At 38.7% G+C, this 23,182-nt stretch overlaps 1 protein-coding gene across 1 annotated transcript in view; it reads right to left on the bottom strand.

The window, feature by feature from the left end:
- Positions 1 to 321: 321 nt before the first annotated feature.
- CPS1 (carbamoyl-phosphate synthase 1) overlaps positions 322 to 23,182 on the bottom strand; it is a 128,545-nt gene continuing 105,684 nt past the window's right edge. The window contains exons 30-38 of the mRNA XM_086719534.1: positions 22,605 to 22,712; positions 20,612 to 20,701; positions 18,890 to 19,060; positions 15,507 to 15,581; positions 12,745 to 12,843; positions 4,757 to 4,816; positions 3,897 to 4,009; positions 2,224 to 2,353; positions 322 to 1,496 (exon numbers count right to left, since the gene is read on the bottom strand). Of these exons, the coding sequence (XP_086575660.1) occupies positions 1,398 to 1,496; positions 2,224 to 2,353; positions 3,897 to 4,009; positions 4,757 to 4,816; positions 12,745 to 12,843; positions 15,507 to 15,581; positions 18,890 to 19,060; positions 20,612 to 20,701; positions 22,605 to 22,712 (945 nt within the window). The 3' untranslated portion in view covers positions 322 to 1,397. The remainder of the gene's footprint in view (positions 1,497 to 2,223; positions 2,354 to 3,896; positions 4,010 to 4,756; positions 4,817 to 12,744; positions 12,844 to 15,506; positions 15,582 to 18,889; positions 19,061 to 20,611; positions 20,702 to 22,604; positions 22,713 to 23,182) is intronic.

Raw genomic sequence — 23,182 nt, 5'->3', positions numbered from 1 at the left:
TAGTATATAGTATATATATATAGTGTGTGTGTGTTTGTAGATATTTGAAAGGATCCAGATCAAAGATAACATATAACCACATAATAACATAAGAAAAATTTTAATGATACTTATAAATAAGGTGGGGAACAAAAAATGAAACAGTTTGGGTGTCATTATTTTTTATTTTAATTTGCTCATTCATATCTTACATGGCTTTGTATAGAAAAAAAGAAAGTGACATAATCCTGGCCCCAAACCCTGTTTCATCAGAGAAGTGAACTGACTTTGTATATCAATGTTAAAAAAATAAAATAAAATAAATGCAAGAATACAACTGTATTGCCTCTTAATAGCATTTTATTTAAAAGTTTACAATTAGAGCACTTGTAATAACACAAAAAAAGTTTAAAAGTGACATAGGTTGCCCTGCAGGCAGGATTTTTCTTGTATGCAGAAGGAATGGGGATCTTATGCTTGAAATGTGTGGAATTCATAGCGCAGTCTAGGGTTCAGTAGATCAACAGAAATCCATAATCTGAATGGAACTGACCTAATGGAAATGACCATAATCTGAATGGAACTGAATGGAACTGAATGGAACTGAATGGAACTTCCAAGTTATTCCAAAGTTGGCAGGGGAGAGGAGGTGGGGAGACATGGCATCAATCTGAAGATTTCACTTGGCTCAGGTTAAAATCCAAAGGAAGACAAGAACAAAAACCACCTCAGCTGTATCTGCTGAGATACTCCATATGCTGACATACTCCAAAACACAAAACTGTAAACCAGTGTCTTTTAAGGAAATCCATACTTTAAAGACCTCTGTCACTTCTCAAATTCAGTACTGTAAAAAGGGATAATGATGTTCCTGGATGAGCCAGATAATTGAGAATAATTTTCAAAAAGGTACATTACACAAACATCAGGATGAAGGGATTCGTACATTAAATCCATATTTCATGTTCAGAAATTGTTATAGTATTCTGCCTTGTTAAAAATGTCCTGAGGGTGGCAGATGCTATTTAGAAGCAATGACAATAGAGTCTTGAAAGTGCGTATAGTAATAGTTCAGAAGATAGAGCAGCAACTTTTTCTACCTTGATCATTGTTAATCAGCACCATAAAATGTTAGCTGCAAATAAGCACATAGGTTAAGTGTAGCCCACCAAAAGTAAGGCATTAGAAAATAGATGAATTCTCATGAAGAACAAGTTCTTTAGGAAGGAGTTTAAGTAAGGTTTGTAAAAAGTGACTGACAACAATTTAATCGTGAAAGAAAAGAACATTAAGGCATAACCAAGTGAACTCAAATAGTTTAGTATCAGTATTGTCTCTGTGGAAGACAGTTGGGAATCAGTTCCTTTAGATACAGTGTGGCTTGGGTTGATTTCAGAGGGAGCTGGGTGTCTATTTCTCTACACCATTTTCCCAGCACTGTACTGCCTGTAGTGGAAAAGACTCTTGGAGTCCACGTTGCGAGATTTCTGCACAGCTTCAGCAAAAAGTTTGGTCACCTGAAAACAAGGGTAGGAAGCTTAGAGACCCACATGACATGAAAATGAACATTTAATGAAGCACGAGTGAAAGGTCAGTTTCTGCTCCTAATTTCCAAAGGGACATATGATGAAGGACACAAAAATTTTTAATCTATTTGGGACTTTCTCCTGTATCTCAGACCTTACCCTGAATATACCTACCCCGCCACTCAACTCCCCGGCGCGTTAAACTGACTCAGGGGGAAAAAATATGATGGGTAGAAAGTTAATGAGTCTTGAAGTAGGTGACACATTTGGTGGGACATATCCAAGTGGAACTAAATATACCTCATGTGATCATTTTCAGTGAATTGGACTAGTGTTTGCACTATATGTGGATCCTCAATTATCATTAACATCTTGCTCTTATGTGGTGGCTTTCATTTAGAAACAATTCAATAAAAGTTTGTATCTTTATTCCATGCCACACCACACTTTCTATTTTAAAAATAATCATATGGCTAATGGGAGAGCACGGCTATCTGTGGCTTTTGATTATCTCAATTGCTTTATCACCAACTGTCTCAGTTAGGCCATGACCCACCATCGTAGCACCGTTATTTTAGATTCTATTTAAAAATTCTACTCCATTCTAAATGCTACGAGAAAGGGAGAAGGGGGATGTGCCGATACTGATGAGCAGCTTCAGGAAGACACAGATATAAAAACCTGCATATAGCTCTATTTGAGAAAAAACAGAACATACCTGGAAATTAGTGAGGAGAGCAATACCACTGTCAACAGCTGTCCTCCGAATCACATAATTATCATGGACAAACTTAGTGTTATTATTGGGGAGGTTAATCACCAGGTCAATGCTGCCATCTCTAATCAGTCTGGAAGAATAATCCAAAAAACAAAAGTTTGCAGGTGACCATGTACATTTTATAATTAGTTTTGAAAATACTAACGTCATCGTTCTCTGATGCCATTCAAGTCAATGCCGTACTGAGTTGATGGCCACCTGCCCTTCTCCATCACTAACGGATGCTCAAATTACACTCATTTTGGAGTTACAATATTTTGTGTTCTTGAAAGAATTCTAGTGAAAATCTAACTAATTAAATGGAAAGGCTTTTCTTTTTAAAATGCTATCTATCCGTAGAAGAATTGGTAATTAAAAAAAGATTTTAATGTTTATTCATTTTGGAGAGAGAGAGAGAGAATGCGAGCAGGGGAGGGGCAGAGAGAGAGGGAGATACTGAGCCCGATGCTGGGCTCGAACTCACGTACCAAGAGATCATGACCTGAGCCGAAGTCGGAAGCTTAACCGACTGAGTCACCCAGGCACCCCAGAAGAGTTAGTAATTTGATAGATATTTACTTATTTTACAAGGAGGTGATTTCTCCAGCACTGAAGTCTGTTCCACGCCCCCCAGACCACCACTTCACTGCCTGCTTCCCAGTGTCTCTCAGCTAATGGTATGAGAACACAGGTCACCTGAGTTTGAATTAACCCATTTGACATTCTGTTGCTGGGTTGCTACACATACCAGGAGACATTTAAATGTCAAAAGCATGAAGAAGTGCTAATTGTTTTACAAAGTCCTAACCAAGTGCTTATAGCATCATTGGAAGTCTACTAAGGTCTGAACAATTTGCCCTTCTTTTACTAATTTGATAATAATTTGTAGGTTGCCTTCTTAAGAGCCCTAGCAAATGGTATGCCTTCTTAAGAGCCCCAATAAATGGTAGCCATTCAAAAGACTGTAATATCCTGGAACAGCTGAGAATTATCTCTTAGGTTCCCATGCCATATACGTCTATAAGTGTTGATGTAATGGTGTTCCTGAAGGCTCACATAGTGCACTAAAATAATAAGTCTTACAACACCTAATGATGACATAGCCTAAGGCATAATAACCAACCTGATGAAAAAATAGTAAGTTAGGTAATTCAAAGGATGGTGTTTTTCTAGCACTCACCGTAGTCTCCTGCATACAGCAAGTGCTCAATAAATTGACTAATTTATTGATGCACAAACTCAGTGAAATGCAGCTGGTCAATCTTACACTTGATATTCACATCTATCTACGATACAATTCAATGTAAGACATAAGGTGCTTCATTACATTCTTCATGTCTGTGATTCTCATTACTGAATTCCTGGTATCCATCAACGAAAGCATCTTTACTAGAAAATATTTTGAAAGATGCTGTGTATCACCATGCACACATATGGCATCATGTGTTACAGTAACAGCCAAGTTCATGAGAATGAAACTTTCCTATAGTCCACAGATTTATTCATCTGAAACTGGCTAAGAGGACTTTTAGAAGACTTGCAATAGGATAGGGTAAAATATTCACATCATACTAGTTCCCAAAGTTAATCCTATATCCATTTTGTAATCTCAGAAATCTCTGCCCAGTTCTTACTTTCTGATGGAAGAGAGGCTGGGATTCTGTCCTTCCTGAGACGGCCATGCCACTGGGGTGGCAGGGACATTGTTGGCATTGAGCCAGTCCGACGTCGCTTCCGTGGCAAAGAGCTGCATTTAAAATGGAAAAGTCAGCTAGTGTATCACAGGGGAGGCTTTCATGGAGCAAAGAAGCCTACTGGGACACACATGTCATTTAAAACATAAGGTAGAAGAAAGTGGTGTATATGAGAAGCAATAATCCCATGAATAGAGATTTGGACTCACTGTCCAGAGTCATGGGCACTTTAAATATTTTAAAAATATTTGCACTAAGGAAAAATTTAATAACCTCAATTGTAACTGCTTTTGTAGAGGAGAAAAATGAAGAATTATTCATGGCTGAGGATTCATTGTTATCAGATCAACAAAGCTCCATGACCATAGGCCCACTCTGAGCCTTGGGAATTGTTTTATTTTACTGAACCAGGCTTTGTGTGAGACATTTGTGGCAGAGGAGTTTTGGCTTCAACTGCTGCAGTCGTTTCCATACGACTTCATATGGAAACAAGAAATGGAAAAAGGAACAATGCATTGGAAATGCACTGAAACTTTGTCCCAATTCTGTGCAAACTAAATGTTCTAAGCTTTTAGCTGGCAACTTCTACGGAATTTATGGTGATTTTGTGAGAACTTAAAACTAGGCTTTCTAATTATTTTATTCTATTGAAGTTTTGAAACTGTCAAGTTAGTTATACATCTCAAGTTGAAAGAATATGTTTTGAGCTATTTCATTCCCTATGATTCATTAATAATTCGCTTTTGTGAATAGATTTCAATGCTTACAGAAAACAACTTGAAAAACTTAATATCACATACCTTGAAGCCTTCATTGTGCAATTGTTCAGCCACACCAAGGAATTTGGGACGGAATGATTGCTGCAATTAAAAGAAATTAACAAAATTCACTTTCTGGATATATTGCTCTTTACTGAGTCATATGTATGGTATTCTCTCGGGCGGGACACTGTAAAAGGCAAGTCCCTATGTTGTCAGGTGCTTGATATTCAAAAGTGACAAGTTTGATCCTTTAGCTCTCCTATAGTGAGTATGAGTTCTCATTTCCCCATATAAATGAGATTACACCCACGTTGTCTTGCTCTCTACAGTCTTACTTTTCACCTTGCCCTCAAATTCTTCCACTCTCTACTTAGTCCACTTAGTCTCTGTCTGCATATTAAGATCCGCCCCAGCCCTACACAGATGCTTCCTCTGGTCAGGGAGAATTTAAGGACAGCTGGGTTAGGCGATCAATACTAGGTCAGCATTGCTGACTCTTCTGCCTGCTCAGCCTGTTCTAATTGCTGAATTCGAACTCAGTCCTGCTCTTAGGTAACTAGGCTCTGTCCTAGCAGCTTGTGCATACCTCCCTGCAATAGGTCAACCATTTGGAACTCAGTTTTGCATTAATTCTAAGGTAAAGAGTTAAACAAATGGGCTCTGGAGACACTAGGCTGCATTTCAGATCCTGGCTTTACCATTCATTTTTAGTGCGTTCTTAGAAAAGTTAATGTCTTGAATCTCAATTTCTTCATTTTTAAAACAGCAGTGAGGTAGTAGTGTATCTATTTCTTGGGGCTCTACAACAAACTGTGTGACCTTGAGCAACTTACTTAACCTCTCTGATATACTTTCCTCATCTGTTAAATGGGAATAGTAATTATCTGTGTCACAGGGGCATTGTATTTGATGAGTTAATTTATAAGTAAACATTACTTAAATGTTAGTGCAGTAGCTTAACACAGTTACCTGTCCATTAATAGTTCTCATTAAGTATTAATTATTATTATTATTAAAATATTTATTTTTTCAACCTGTCAGAGACTAGATTTCTGTCCCTGCACCCTAGTTTCCAAGCCTGGCTTCCTCCACTGGTTGTCACACTTCAAATACAAGCCAACTTCCTCCTCCCATATATTTTACCTCCAGACAGGCTTCCCTGATGTTCTCTCACTCTTCACATATTTTCTTAGAGTCCATTGCTGTGAACTTCCTAGAGTCTCAGCTGGACCCATCTAGTTTCCAGGTCCTGCCTAGGCTTACCTCCTTCCTGTGACCACTAGCCAGTATTTGCAAGACAGTGGTCAGGGTGAAAGGAAAAAAAAAGCTAAGTGGCCTACCCAAAAGTCAACCCCTTACCTTGACTTCATTAACTTGAATGCCTAAGTGAGCTAACTGGAATATGAAAATCATACACAGTTAAAAACATATCTATTCTGCCTTAAATGAAAACACTTTGGCTGTCTTTCCTTGTAAAAAGTTGGTAAACAGTTGAAATAATTTGGTTACTTCAGTAAATGTTTTATAATCTATTTAGAAACCATATTAGTCATGGCTAAAAAATATCATGGAGATTATCTTATTTCAGAGTCGCAGAGAAACTAAGAATCGCAATAACAAAACATATCAAGATCCTTGTACAATTTTGATAATGTTCAGCCCATAAAACCTTCTAATATTTACTTTCAGAGGCTTTCTGAGAACAGATCTAAATCCTAGGAAAAGACTCCAAAGACTGTGTTCAAATATAAAATTCTTTAAGATTTTGGCCCTCTCGATCCCAGAACTGCAGTTTTATGAGAGGAAACTATTGGCAAATAGAAAAGATAAATGCAACTGGATGAATCTCGGCTAAAGCAGGCTCAGGGGTTATTCATGACAGTCTTCTAGAACATGAATTGTAACCATGCCCAGGATAGTAGCTCTCCATTCCTGCTTGGGACCAGACAGGAAGAAATAGGCCTCAGATGCAAGAAGCTTATGGCTAGACATAAATAAAAGAAACTAAATAAGTATAAAATCAGAGAGTAACTCAATGGCTTTAGCGCAATTTAATGAGGTATGTGGCAGTCTCTTTAAGAACAGGTTAAACAGAAGAATAGGACAATCGTTTTTCAAGTTTGATTCTGCTTGGAAAGTAAGGGACTGAATTAGATGGCATTTTAGGTTTTCTTCAAGTTTTAAGGTTCCTTGAAACACAGTAAATATGCATGCAATATTCTAAATGAACTTCTGAATTTTGTCAAATCTCTCTAATTTGGAAAAATCTCTCTAATTTGGAAGTGTGATCTTCTGCTAAACACAAGACACACTTAAGTCAGCACCAAAACACATTAGAAGATTCAACAGGGGGTGCCTGGGTGGCTCAGTTGGTTAAGCGTCCAACTTCAGCTTAGGTCATGATCTCGTGGTTCGTGAGTTCGAGCCCTGCATCACGTTCTGTGCTGACAGCTCAGAGCCTGGAGCCTATTTCAGATTCTGTGCCTCTCTCTCTCTCTCCCTCTCTCTCTCTCTCATTCTCTCTCTCTCTCTCTGCCCCTCCCCTGCTCATGCTCTCTCTCTGTGTCAAAAATAAGTAAACATTTAAAAAAATTTTTTTGAAGTTTCAACATAAATTTGTCCAACTTATTAACTAATACATTCATAATATATGAATACCTTAATAATATGAACCATTCTCAATTTCTTAAGTTTTCCCCTAGAAAAATCTCACTAATAATATATGGTCATGTGATAACATTGAAACCATTTTCTAAAATATTATTTCACAAGCACAGCGGTTCTCAAAATGCAGTTCCCTGGGAAATCAGCATCACCTAGGAATTTGTTTAAAATATAAAAGTTTGAGCCCTGTCTCAGATCTATGCAAGCAGGAACTCCCAGAGTGAATCCCAGTAATCTGCATGTTATCAAACCCTCCAGGTGATTTTGATACACTTGGAGTTTAGGAATAGGAGTAGGAATAGGGAGGGAATAGGAGGGAAGAGGGAATAGGAGAACCATCCTTCACTCATTTTGTAATTTGAGGTGAAGATGCATTAACCTTGGCCAAAGTCACAGTGAAAAATGTTGAGGAAGGAGTACCAGAATGTAATTTTTTTTTCTTTTCTATTTTAAAGTAAAATAAGTCAGCAAGTCCTCTAAGACCTGCAGACACCAGTCAGAACCTCATTATGGAGCTGTTTCAATGCTGTCCCCCAAGTGGAAAAGATAAATATCCAACATGACAGTATTGGCAGTTCCCAGCCGGGGAACCACTCTGCCTTCTGGTCTAGGGTGTTGGCTTTCATAGCCACATTATAAACTTCTATCAAACATGTATTGAACACTTGTGACACATAAAACAGCCTCTCTACAAAAAGAAATTACGTCTGTCAGCTTGCAACTGAGTAGCCCCAGATTTAATAGCTGATTGAAAATACCTGGGTAAGAAACCATTTGTTACTAAAGGTGAAAAGTACAAACTGATTTATTTCCTGGAAAATGTTTATAAGAAGGAAAGTCCTTTAAAAATGAAAAAAAATATATATATTTCCTCCAATTATCATTTTCACATTACTCCAACTTCTGGCTGCAGAGCAGAAAGCCAAGTTAATATTGTGTGGTGCCTGCGGACTCTACGGGGACGTCTGCATCGACAACGCTATGGTTGTTCCTAATGATTCTGTATTGAAGATAAAAGGTTATTCATGTCACTTGGAGTTGTCTTTTTCAAATAAAATGCTTGCTTTGTGTTTCTGAGCAATGCTGAAGTGCAGATGTCAGGATGGTGCTCGCCACTCCACAAACATTACTGAATAGCCCAATCAGAGGGGGAAAAACAGTGAGCGCTCTTGATCTACTCTAGAGTAAATCATTTATTGTTAAAGGGTGTTCCAGAAAACTTCAAAACAAGACAGATTGCCTACTCATAGCAACTAAAAATAAATCCTGATGGGATGAAAGGAGGCTGGAAATACTGCAGGAAAATCAAAGATGATTTTGTTGTCATATAAGCCTGCATTATGCCTTTCTTATGTTAGGATCTAGGCCTATGGAAAGCCTCTTGTTAGAGACCCAGTGCATGTAACAGTTAAGTTGACAAGAATCCTTTGACAAAATCTAAATCTTGATTCCTTTTCCTCTTAAGTTCTAGTTATACGCAATTGATGTTATGAATATTTCAAATTCCCCAGGTAATTCGACCCATAGGATTTAACTTTGGGAGGAGCAGAAACAGAGGGTCCATGTGTGTAAAGGAGTAGGGTGGGAAAGAGAAGAGAAATAAGAAGTTAGGAAGATTGCAATATAACAAATTAGCATGTGTGTGCCCTCCCCCTCCAACACACACACACACACACACACACACACACACACACACACACACACTCTACTAAATGTTGAGAAGTGGCTGATACTTGCTAGTAATGATTTACTATTTAGAATATGTGTTAAACTACCAAAAATAAGAAAAAATGTTTCCTGGCTCAGAGTTACTTTTATCTCTCCTCCATAGTTCTCTTTTCCCCCAGCTTTCTCTTGCAACCTATTGTGAATATTAATGAGTTAAGGTATCTTCAATTAAATCTTCCTATTCATAGCAGGAAGCTCGGGCAGGGTGGGGAGATAAAGAGAAAAAGAAGACCTTTACTTCAAATAAATGGGACAGGTATCGACCACCCTCCTCATTTATACATGAAGGAATAAAGCAAATTAACTGCAGTGGTGCTGGCTACCAGCGTTCTTCTGCGAGAAAAGTCTACACAGCATTAGGCTGAACAAATGAGAATCTTAAGAAATCAAAATACAGTTGTGGATTCCTTTCTTAGAACTTTATTAAGTGCCTCAACTAAATGCATCCCTTTGTATTTACTGGCCTTAATGCCCATTTATATATTAGCAGTACTTTTTTAGGTCCTTGTCAGTTCTGACTTATATATTCAAATGAGTTTATACAAATTATTCGGACCAAGCTGAATCATAGTAAAGAAAATGATTTTTTTAAGTACAATGTATACTAAAATATGGAACCTTAATTACTTATCCACAGTTGCTATGAAGTTTGGGTAAAAGGCTGACGTTAGAGTTCATTCCATTCTATCAAAGAAGATACCCAGTGGGTTTTATAGCTATGAAATCTCTAGTTAGTATATTCTGTCATATTGTTCACTTAAATTTATGCCTATGCGTTTTTAAAAATCACTCTCAAAGAAAATCCCCCAGATAGTAACGATGGGCCAGCCAATAACTGCTGGTAATGGCAGCTCTTCTGTGCCTCCCATTTAAGTAGGTCAGAAAGAGATTCTTGTCCACCTCCTGACGATCGATTTTACCACAGCTACAAATATTTTATTAAATATAATTTTACACCAAACATTTCTTTAAATATGCTTTTTAAACTTTGTAATTAAAAGAGATACATATCTAAAGCCCAAGCATGTGCACTTATACGCAGGAAAAAAGTTCTTTGCAAGAACGCGTGTAGCTGCTGGAACACTGATTTCTTTAAAACAGAATGTACTGAAAGATAAAAATTCAATGGGCAGAACCTCATTCCATTAAGAAAACTCTTTTGGGGCGCCTGGGTGGCGCAGTCGGTTAAGCGTCCGACTTCAGCCAGGTCACGATCTCGCGGTCCGTGAGTTCGAGCCCCGCGTCGGGCTCTGGGCTGATGGCTCAGAGCCTGGAGCCTGTTTCCGATTCTGTGTCTCCCTCTCTCTCTGCCCCTCCCCCGTTCATGCTCTGTCTCTCTCTGTCCCAAAAATAAATAAACGTTGAAAAAAAAAAAAATAAAAAAATAAAATAAAAAAAGAAAACTCTTTTTACCCTACACAACCCTCTTTTCCCCCCTACAAAGCAAAAAAATCAGTTCACTGATGTCAAAATCACGCAAATGCTTCAGAGGGATCAAGTTAATTTTTGCTTAATATTTCCTTGAAGCCCTGGAACCAAACAAGGCACAATTTTATACATCACTGCCTTCTTAAACTGGTATTTTAAAATGTTAGCACTATTATGATTAGTTGTGAAGATGGGGACTAAGGGCATGGTCTCCTCTGAATGCCCCCAGGCCTCACATTAAACTTTAAGCCATAACTGGAAGTTGGGAAAATACTCTCTTACTTGTGACTTAATAAGACTGAATACCCATTTATAACATGATGAGTCTCTCATATGGTGTGATGTGTCTCTAAACTGCCCTTAAGCTTCACAATTACAAGTCATTTCGTTAGCCTCTGCTCTAACTGTTCACCATCTCCCTTCTGGCATCTTTATGAAGCAAAATTCCAAGTTGCTCTTTGCAGAAACTTCTCCAAAGCCACTACCCATCCAGCCTCGAGAGTCTAATTTACTGATATTAAGACACCCTAATGAGATGGTATCTATAATAATCACCCACTGACTTGAGAATACCTGGTACTGCTCGAATTATATTTGTTATTAATTTTCATGTAACCATGCAGGGTTTGAGCTTATTACAAGTACAGTAGGGGTGATATATAAGACCATCTATTGTTTTTATATGATCCAAGAATTACGAATCTCAAATGTAAGTGAATGACCAGGTGGGAAGCATTTAGTATTTTTTCAGGAAATTTATAAACAGAACAGTCTGTACATTCTTACAATAATTATTCCAAGGAGTAATAGAAGTTTCCCAGCTACCGTTTTGCCCTAAGATTTCCACTTGATTTGCCATAGTAAAACAGTAATGCCCTTTAAATTGCATAAAGATGCTCTCTTATAATTATTTCACCTTGCTTTGACTTAGAAGACTTTACCAAATAATAATATTTCAAGAACCTCCAGAGTGTATTGTGGGCTCTGCTGACTTTCTTAAGCCCATTAAGTTACCCATCTTCAAGAACTTTCAATTAGTCATGGAGTTTCAGGCTGAGAAAATTCTTCAAATAATGCCCACATCTTCTCCAGCTTTGGATCTTTGACATTTACAGGCAGTCCTCAACTTCAAAAAGTTCAACTTTAAAATCATGTGAAAGCCATACACGTTCAGTAGAAACCATACTTCAAATTTTGAATTTTGATCTTTTCCATGCTAGCAATGTGCAGCAGGTCAATCTTTTGGGATGTAGGGCAGCAACAGATCCAAGTCAGCCATACAACCATGAGGGCAAATAGCCAATACATTTATAACCATTCTACTTTTCACGTCCAGTAAAGTATTCAGTAAATTACATGAGATATTTAACACTTTATTACAAATAGCCTTTGTGTTAGATGATTCTGCCCCACTGTAGGCTGACATGAAGTGTTCTGAGCACACTTCAACGTAGGCTACACTAAGCTGTGATGCTCAGTGGGGCAGGTATAGTAAATGCATGGTATTTTCAACTTGTGATGAGTTTATTGAGATATAACCCCGCCGTAAGTTGTAGATCTATAGTAGAAATTGAAATGTGAATGAATCAATGTAAGGAAGAAAGGAACAGAGGTTGGGAAGGGAAAATATAGCTTCAGCTTGGAAGTATTTGGGTTTGAGACATCCAGATAGAGGTCCAACAATACAGGAGATTGTTGGAAATATAGGATGACTGAGGATAAAGATTTAAAGTTGACAGCTATCGATAGAACAGTGGATACCACAGACATGAGTTGGCAAAGGGGAAAGCAAGAGCTAGAGACAGAGAGAAAAAGATGAGGTGAGACCCAACTTTATGGAAAGCATTTGTTCAGGGGCTAAGGAGGAAGAACAAGGAGCAGAACATCTATAACAGATATAACCAAGGAGTAGAAGAGACTCCTTTTGAAGGCATCCTAGATCCTTTTCAGAACAAATACCCTTTTCACTAGAGACTTTATCTTTCTGTTCTTTTTATTTATGCACTTATTTGTATTGCCTGCCGCAGTGGAAAAGGGAAAAACTCAGGGAACATATAGAGAACAAGTGTCCAGTTTTTCTATTAGTTGCTGTTTTCTTTAGTGAAACTTAGAACAAATCTCCCCTCTTTTATACTACAGTTAAGGTCCTTGACACAGCCACTCCTAGCCTGTGCCCAGGGGCGTGCACACAACCACAAACCACTCACCTGGATTCCAATCAGGATGCCTTTCTGGGGTATCTTAAAGCCTGTGGAAAGCATTGCCTTTAGGAAAGCTGTATGAATGCCTTCACCAAAGCAAGCCACCTGTTTAGAATAAATTAAAAAATAAAATAAAAAGAAGCCAATACTAGTCAACAACCCTTACCAAAAAAAAGAAATGCAAATAGAAAGCACTTTATTCATAAACTCCTTTGCTAGATTTTATTGAGTTGCCCAAAGACCATGCAGTCTGAATCCCGGGATTAAAAGCCTGGCTGGGGCAGATGTATCTTATGTTTTTAATTAAGCATAATGAATGAATAAGCAATTCTTTCTCTATCCAACAACACTCCATGGAGCAACATAACTGGATTCTACTGTGAGTTATTTGGATACAAATCACAGCTTCTGGTCCATAATGTGGTGAGTTACCAAATGTTAATATGGACTTAATGTTTAAATAACAGTATATGTTATGTATGCTAGGCCACAGTGCATGAATTCATGGGTCAGTAGCACAAATGCATAACTGCTGATCAATTGGTGAGTAGTCATTTAGCACAGCTTATGAGAAAGTTTTCTGAGAAATTCAATAAATGCATGAAAATCTCAAAGGACCTTTTTTAAAAATCATTTTCATAAAATGAACCAAAATACTCTGCTACTAGTTCTGAATACCACATCCATAGGTAGAACAAAAACAAACAAACAAACAAACAGAAAACAATTCCAAACTAACATATAATATTAGGATATACAGAGGTTTCATGTAGGGTAATTATGCTACAATATAGCTACAAGTCAAATGGCCACCAGAACTATAGAGCAAGTGGTATATTTGAGCATGATGGAAGTAGATTCTGCCATGCATATCATCATTTGGCACAGGTACAGAACCACCATTATAGTAAATAACATTGATGATGGCTAAATTCATTCTTGAAGCAAATGACTCCCTTACTGTGAAAAGGATGTTCTCATGACTATGACCTTCAGCCAACCACCAGTACCTGCTGCTTCTCACTCAACAGTGAACATTTTCTTTGGTCAGTTAATGGCCAACTAGCTTACGTAATGTCAACCTAAGTTAATGAAACCCAAATTTTAGTGATAGGACCAGGCAATCACATCATAAAAGCAGATACAACAACAAAGAAGAGGTTTCATCAATCTTCTACAAAAAAAATCATAGAAACTGGTCAGATATTCAAGTCAAGCTTGGGACTACCATCCCCACCTTGCCACTGAGAAAATAAAACACCCGTAGCTAGATCAAGAGCTAAAGGTTTATTCAACCCCACAACAAGCCACTTGAACACTGAACATGTCTCTTTGAAGCCTGAGATTTCACTCAGCCAGAATTATTATTCTCATTTCGGGTATGAAATAGACCTTATAACATCACACTCAGTGACACTTGGAAGTGTGACTCTAATCATGGAAGAAGAATGATCTCTATACTTCTGAAACAGATACAACAAAGGTGAGCTGAGCTTCTAATTCTTTCATATTTTCTTATTTCCACAACTCCAATAATGTATGGCTGGAGGCAGAATGGACATAGGATTGAAAACAAGTTTACCACACTAGAGAAAACAGCACAAAGAAAAACAGATCTCTTTCTGATCTGAACCTTGGATCCGCCGAAAACAGCCCTGCTACTGAATAACCATGGGATCGAGATGAACCTGAAGGGTATTTCCTTAAACAGCTGAGAAATGTAATGCAGGCCCATCACTTTAAAGTTAGGTTTTCTCAACTATTAAATTAAATGCAGCAGCAAAGGAGCTAGAAGAAGGTAATCTCTAATCCAAATACAAACAAGATAGCCATTTATTCCTCACTGCCTGCCATCCTGTCTCACTTGCCTTCTCGGCACAGATGCTGCTCGTAACCAGGCAACCATATAAAACATCACGTATGTATTGCAATTAAATATTTTTCTCCTTTCAGGTGTTCCTTAATAGCAAAAAAACAAGGATGCCTCACAGTCTGATGTTGCCACTCTGATGTGCACTGATGAGAATCTGAAGGTTGTAGCTAGTAAGTCTGTCATGGGCTAGGTGATTCATAAAATGTCCTGACACTGACATGTAGGGAACTCTCTAGAATCTGACAGCTCTTTACAAGAAACACAGTTCACATTCTTAAAGAAACCTTCAGCCGACAAGAGTCCCAACACAAGTGAAGAGGGACATCCAGTGGCCAATCCCATTATAGGTTTTAGATAATCCCCAGGAGGTTAAAGTTGCTTTGAAAGTTGTTCTGGGATTTTTGCATTTATCTACAAATTCCACAGTGTTTAAGCCCATGATCTTTTTAATGCTGTACAATCATTCTGCATATTGCTAGTAAAAATCCAACGATCTAATTTCATAGTAGCAAGTGAATGAGGGGTGAGGGTGGGAAGTACTATTACACAGAGACCTTAAAATAAAGCAGAAATACCCAGGAGATATCTACTTAGACATCTAAAGAAATATTTGGAAGCTGTGCTGCAATGTGTAATGTGGAAATGAATTAGGAACACGTATATTGTATTCACAAGTCAAATATAGGTGAAAATTTAAACTCTGGTCCATAAAAGTACAAGATTTTTCTTTAGCTGAAAAATCTTAGGCCCTTTCAGACTTACTCTGATAACAGAAGTTTGCATTCCCCTTACTTCTTAATAGCTTACTTACTGCATTATATTCAGATCATAAAACCATGGATTTCAAAGTATGAAATCTTTTAATGAAAGCGTTCAAGGATCATTAACTAGTTACCTCTCCAGTGGAAGCCATCTCACATCGCAGAATGGGGTCAGCATCCCTCAACCGGGGCCAAGAAAACATTGGAGCCTGTCAGAAACAATGGGGAGGAAAAATATGTGAGAGAAAGGTATAAAAGGAATAAGAGAGGATAAATATATTTAGTGAACGAACCGTCTCTCATAGGATTCATTTAGGGTATGGTAGACATGTAAAAACTTTCTTTGGTCCAAGCATCTGACTTGAAAAATAGCTTTAAAACTCTGTTCCAAGAATTTCTTGAGATCTTGGCCAAAAACTTGGGTTAAATAATCACAAATTATTTCTGTAAATAGGGCCCCTGTGACCAGTCTAGGCCAGTGTTTCTAATCTGGCCTACACATATTCTTATTGGAGTGAATTCAAACAAAGTCTACTGGGCATTGGTTTCCCCAAACACAGAGTTCAAACACATTTTTTTTCTTGGTAGGCTTTTGAAACATTCCTCTTCTTTTTCTGATCATTTGAACTTGCAACAAGCAACCATGCCAGAAATGTCTGTCTGTAAGATGACTTCTAAAACATGAAACTGTTGTTGACACCTCTTAAAAAGCTTTGAAAACATTCTGCTTCGGAACCACTTTGGCCCAGAACTCTCATATGAACTAGAACATAGATAGGAGTGTTTCCTTTTCAATTATTTTATCAGTGCAATTCACTAAGAACCTAATTCTTGTTACTTGATATACCCATTTGTCTAGTCTGGACTATTTTTCCTTTGACTCTGGCACCCTTCTAAATTCTCCTGGGAGTTCTAGTTCAGGGTCCTCTCACCAGGTCATTCTTAGTCAAGTTATTATACATTTCTGCACTCCAGCTTCTCTGTACCCTCATCTGTTGACATCCACCCACCTCACTAGGCCTATGTTAAGAGTGACTATAAATAAGTAGTTCTTTCTTTTTTAATTTTTCTTAATGTTTTTATTTATTTTTGAAGGAGAGAGAGAGAGAGAGAGAGAGAGAGAGAGAGAGACAGAGCATGAGCGGGGGAGGAGCAGAGAGACAGGGAGATACAGAATCCGAAGCAGGCTCCAGGCTCTGAGCTGTCAGCACAGACAAGTAATTCTTTTTTAAGAAGTCAAGATTCATATGGGGCGCCTGGGTGGCTGAGTCGATTAAGCATCCAACTTCGGCTCAGGTCATGATTTCATGGTTCGCGAGTTCGAGCCCCGCATTGGGCTCTGAGTTGACAGCTCAGAGCCTGGAGCTTGCTTCAAGACTCTATGTCTCCCTCTCTCTCTCTGCGCCTCCTCCACTTGTGCTCTGTCTCACTCTCTCTCAAAAATAAATAAACACTAATAAAAATTTAAAAAGAAGTCAAAACTCGTATAAATGTAATTAGGAAAGCTGTAAACTGAAAGATACAGTGCATTTTCAAAAATGCATACCTATCTCAATACCATTTTTAGCTGGAAATTGTTTCATACACAGATGTGTGTGATCGTATGTATATTTCTTGTCTATGAATAAAGAAACATGAAATTGAAATTCATATATAAATTACCAGTGGAAAAATATTTTTCAGGGCCTTCTACTTATTGGTCTCAAACAAAAAAATCCTATGTATTTGTACCTATGTATAGTCCTATGTATTTTTACTTATGTATAATTCCTACTGAAAGCTTTAACAATTTATGCCATGTCATTAGTCTCCAGGAATAAAGTGCTACCCGTCCCCAATATAATAATGCACTATAAAACCCAGGGCATCCTAAATTATTGAGTTAAGTAAGGTCAATAAATATTTTTTGATTTATAGTTTCAACTTAAAGCTTCCACTGTAAATGTCAGAAGTTGGAGTCTCAGCTATAACACAATTATGGTTGAGGTCACTAGTACATATAGGAATGGCAATCTTTTGAAGGCATCCAAAATATGTAAATATCACAAAAATACATCACACAATATAAGTTAATTTCATCGTATGCTTTTTCTTTTTTTTTTTTTTTAAACGTTTATTTACTTTTGAGACAGAGAGAGACAGAGGATGAACAGGGGAGGGTCAGAGAGAGAGAGGAAGACACAGAATCTGAAACAGGCTCCAGGCTCTGAGCTGTCAGCACAGAGCCCGACGCGGGGCTCAAACTCATGAGCCGTGAGATCATGACCTGAGCCGAAGTTGGACGCTTAACCAACTGAGCCACCCAGGCGCCCCATCGTATGCTTTTTCTAAAATATTTAAATATATTTATATAATATCTCACTAATCTTCATACTTGCCCCATGAAGTAAAGGTCATAATTATAAATATTCTGTGCATTGGGGTGGCGCCTGAGTGGCTCAGTTGGTTAAGTATTTGACTCTTCATTTGGCTCGGTCATGATCCCAGGGTCATAGAATCAAGCCCTGTGATGGGCTCTGTGCTGAGCATGGAACCTGACTGGAATTCTCTCTCTCTCTCTCTCTCTCTCTGTCTGTCTCTTTGTCTCTCTCTCTCTCTCTCTCTCTCCCTCTCTCTCCCTCTCCTTCTGCCTCTCCCTGGCTTGTGCATGTGTGCACGTGTACTCTCTCGAAGAAAATTAAAAATAAAAAAAATAAATAAATACTCTGTGCATGAGCATACTGATACATCTAAAGGAGCACAATGGCTTTGTTATTAATGTATTTTTAGGAATATACATATATATTGGAAATTAGTGAACAAATCTTAAATTTTTCTGGTCAATCTTCATAAAGGTGCCATCAATTTCATGACCTACATGGCACCACCATGAATGGCAACTGCTATTTCAACTTTTCAAGTGGAAACATTGTGCCGCTGAAGAAAGTAGGGACTAGTCAAGGTGGCCAAGGTAGTTAGAATTTAACCAACACCACGGAGTAACAATTTCCAAGATCCCTGCATTCCTGAAGCCTTGGCATAGCTCAAAAGGGGCACAATTCAAGCCTTGTCCTAACAAAATATGTCCAGAATTGCTGTTTACCAACTAAACTGACACCATCACTATGGGCCACATTAATATCGTTTATAATTCACTCAGCTAGTTGGTTTTCAAGTTATGCAATTCTAAATGATTTTTTTTAATTTTTGAAATGGATAAAAGTTCATATAAAGTTGTCTGTGGTGCAACTGCATCGTGTTATTCAAAGGAAACATCGTAAATCCCTAGTCCAGCACTTTAGTTAGAAGGTTCATGAAGTATCAAGATCTTTTTTTTTTTTACTTTATTAAAAAAAATGTTTTAAGTAAGCTCCACATCCAGCGTGGGGCTTGAACTCATGACCACCAGATCAAGAGTTGCATGCTCTTACTGTCTAAACCAACCAGGCACCCCTTGAAATTATTTTTGATGAAAAATTTTTCCTTTAATTTCCTTGAAACTTAAAAAAAATGACTAATAGGTTTTGTTTAATGTTACCTTAATTGCAACATAGTCAGCAGGAATTATGGGATGGTCCAATGTTGGAAGAGGTTTCTCGTCAATGTTCTCTTCAATCATTACCTTGGTGGCCACATCAATGAAGTCTACCCCCAGTGTTTTGGAAACAAAGGGGAAGGATCGAGAAGCTCTCAGGTTACACTCAATCACCTGGAGACATGACAAAATTAAAAAAAAAAATAAGAGGATGTTGAGAGCCAATGGCAATACAAATATTCTCCCTGCCACTTGGGTTCTAGTTGCTTTTCACTGGGACCCAGCTCTTGTTTTGCCAGCCTCTGACTTCTCTTCCCACTGCTTGTACTTTTGCTAACCATTTTCTTTTTAGTCATTATCTTTGAATTCTGACTTTTTTTCATCTACTTTCCACAATTTCATCCCCACACACTGCTGACAGATTTCAATGCAGAGCTCAGATAATGCCACATCCCTACCAAAAAGCCTTCACTGGGATTCCACTGGCCATCAAATTAAACTCTAGTCCTTGAAGGCCTTCTATTCCCTTGCTTCAATATATACCTCTCTACATTATCTTATACCATTTCCCTGACCCCATTTTTACTTTCTAAGTTCACCTTCCACTATTTCCCTAGAAAAATAATTTCACTAACTAGTCACTGTCTCCTAAAATATGCCAAATTTTCTCTTAGATGTTCTATGTGTAATGTCTTCTCTACCTTCCTTTACTTGTCAATATTCCAGCTATTCTTTAAGATCCAGTTTAAAATATAAAATCTTCTTTGAAATCCACCTCAAACCAGGTATATGGCACCCGGATACATGTGTGGGCACATACATGTGCACACACACACACACACACACACACACACACACACACACACAAGCTAGCAGACATGCTCTCTCTGTTCTGGGACTCCAATACCATCGATTTGCACATTCCTCCCACCAGTTATACTCTAACTTGTGTTACAGTTATCTGCAAAGTCCTCTTCTTCCCAGTCCTCACCACATTGAATATCTCTGAAAGCAGAGACTGTTGTTTACACATTGTTATTACCACCTTATGCCTTCATGTAGTAGATGCTGAACCAATAGCGGTTACTGATTGGTTACAATAAATTAATTAAGACTAGTGTAGGGGCATCTGTGTGGCTCAGTCAGTTAAGCGTCCGACTTCAGCTCAGGTCATGACCTCACAGTCCATGAGTTCAAGCCCCGCGTCGGGCTCTGTGCTGACAGCTCATAGCCTGCAGCCTGCTTCAGATTCTGTGTCTCCCTCTCTCTCTGCCCTTCCCCTGCTCATGCTCTGTCTCTCTCTGTTTCAAAAATAAATAAAAGCATTAAAAAAAAAGACTAGTCTAGTTGATTTAACTACTTTTGGTAAACAGGATCTAAAACCTCAGTGCAAGTAATTTGTGACCATTCTACATATTCAGATTATTTTATGACAGTCACTGTGTCCATCTATACTACACTGTAGAGGGCAGACAGTGATCTTCTTTCTCAGCAGATCAGAGTGCTTTATGTAACTGTGACTGACAGATCAGTGCCACCAAGGGCCTGTGTCTTCAAACAAGGCAGGCATTATATGCTGTGCAACAACCCACACTCAGACACAAATAGCAGCAGGAGTCTCAGTTGCTCTGTGATTGTGCTCATGGAGAAGATTACCAGAGGGACACAGACCGACATAAGCTGACACAGCTGTGGTGTTCTCTCAAGCACCTTGGCATTTCTTACCAAGACGTCGTTTCCTTTGACAAGAAACTGGACGTTGAATGGACCAGAGATGGCAAAGGCCTTTGCAATCTTTCGGGTAGCATCCTTCACCTAGATCAAAAGGACAATGATAGTAGTGCTAAAGAGCATACCTTAGCTGGAAAACACAATGAAAAAGCTACAGCACCTTAAAGTTAGGTTTCTTTAATTTCTCTTTAAGGAGAGCTACATCTCCACTAATAACCGTAACAATAATAATGGCGATAATAATAAGAGAAGCCACTAGTAGGCATCTGTTAACAAAATAATAATGTGCACTAAATATTCATAACAGGCTAGCAAGGAAGAGAACACATAATTTTACAAAATTATCTTTCTGCCAAAGGTCTCTATCTAGCCACCGTTATATACTCTGGTTTTACTTTGAGGGCTAAATAATTCTTTCAGTCTGGGTGCTTCAGCACCAGAAACTGCAGTCCAAACTGTCTATTAATCTCCTGACCTACCTGCTGAGAAGAGCAGGCCCTGAAATGACAAAGCACTCAAAGCAAAGAGACCAGAGAGATTTCCTTGATGTACTTTTTCTCTTGCTCTGGACTCTACAAGGGTAGATATTATGTTCAGAAAAAAAATGATGTTTCCTTGCAGGGAGGTTCTGCATGTCACATATACAAACCCCTCTATCCAACCAGAGCCAGATGGTACCCATGCAATGCGGGGGCACTGGCAGCAAGAAACGAGAGCACCTCATTCATTACTTTCACAAGAGGGATTCAGCAACTACACTGGTCATTAGAGGAAGTAGAGTCCATGGTACATCGAACTCTGAGGGATTTGGAAAAATCTGAGTTCTTGAGGTCAATTATATCAATATGAGAAACTGAAGTACACTTGAAATCTGAGGACAATGTTCTCTTATGAGACTGGTGTTACAACATAACCTGCTACCTTCACCTTCTAGAACAAGGTAAGATCTTCAGAATCCTGTCCAACATACACATAGCCAGATAGGCCTGCCTAGATTTTGATGGCAGGATTATTGGAAAGGTTCACTGAAAAAGCCTAGACTGACCTAACATACCTAAAGACTAAGGAATGTCCACGTGAATTATTTAAGATGATGGTCTCTGAGAACACCTAGCAGTGCCTATTTAGTACTGAGGCATCATTCTTGGGAAGATCTTTAAAGCAATGTTTCCGAAAGAAAGGTTCAAAGAGACATATCAGAAAGTGCTGGTTTGAGATGAGAGTTAGGGTAGAAGTGAAAACATAGGTTCCAGAAGGTTCCTACATTACTGCTGCATCCCTGCTTCTAACTGAAAAACATAGCTTTACATGCCGCTCACCTAAGTGGCTCTCAAAACATTGGAATCACCTGCAGGAGTGTTCTCCAAATGGGATCCCCAAACCAATAGCAACAGAAACAGCATCACTTGGGGACTTGTTAAAAATGAAAACCTTGGGGCCCTGCTTAGAAGTACTTAACAGAAACTGGGGATAGGGTCCAACAATCTATATTTTAGCAAGTTAGCCAGGCTGTTATGGCACCACTGAAGTTCAAGAATCACTACACTAGCATACAACCAAGTGGGCTCAAAAGGGCAGGAAGGAGGGGTGCCTGGGTGGCTCAGTTGGTTAAACATCTGAATCTTGATCTTGGCTCAGGTCATGATCTCATGGTTCATGAGTTCGAGCCCCACGTTGGGCTCTGCACTGATAGCACAGAGCATGCTTGGGATTCTCTCTCTCTCTCTCTCTCTCTCTCTCTGCCCCTCCTCCACTTATGCTCTCTCTCTCTCTCTCTCTCTCTCTCTCTCAATAAATAAATAAATAAACTTATTTTTTTAAAGGGCAAGAAGGAAATTGTTATCTCTAAAATATCCAGCAGACTCAGAGCAAGAAAGTTCCCCTTATAATACACTTCACCTGGGGCATGTCCTACATTACTCCTTAGTTAAAAACATTTTTTTAAATTTTTGCCTTTCCCCTTGCACTTTTATTTATAGATGATGACCTTTTCAATGGCTCCTTGGCTGATGGTTTGTGTGGGCAGCATCAGAGTGGCATCTCCTGAGTGTACACCTGCATCTTCCACATGTTCAGAAATGGCATGGGAGATAACCTGGCCAAAAGAAGATTTCAGAAAGAGTTGTCAGGCATCTATTTTGGTGAAGCTACTGCCTCACCACTCACTCCCCCCAAAAACCCCGCCATTCTAACAGATGCCTAGAGCATTGACTAGTTCCTTCGCTCAGTCCTTGATGAGAGGAATATGAAGGGCTGCACATGTAGACTTAGCCACCTCCCTGTGCAGTGACAGACTGCCCCAGGGCAGCTGACAGTGGCTGAGTTGACCTCCCTCCTCCATTGACTGGAATGGGTACAAATAATAGGAAAAGAGGACAACTAAAGTGACTCATGTTGACTTTTAAGAATAGGAAACAAGCATTTGGGAGGCACAGGAGGGATCTTTATCTTTTCCTTCCAGATTAGGTTTTAGACACTGGAAAAGAAAAGATGGGAGAGGTGAATAGCTGGGTGGATGTTACAACTTAGGTGGACCAGAAAGAAGGCCTCAGATCTAAAGATTAA

Source organism: Puma concolor, chromosome C1 (genome assembly GCF_028749965.1).
Source record: "Puma concolor isolate L17-30 chromosome C1, mPumCon1.1.hap2, whole genome shotgun sequence".
Classification (NCBI taxonomy): Eukaryota; Metazoa; Chordata; class Mammalia; order Carnivora; family Felidae; genus Puma; species Puma concolor.
This window is presented reverse-complemented; position numbering and strand designations above follow the sequence as displayed.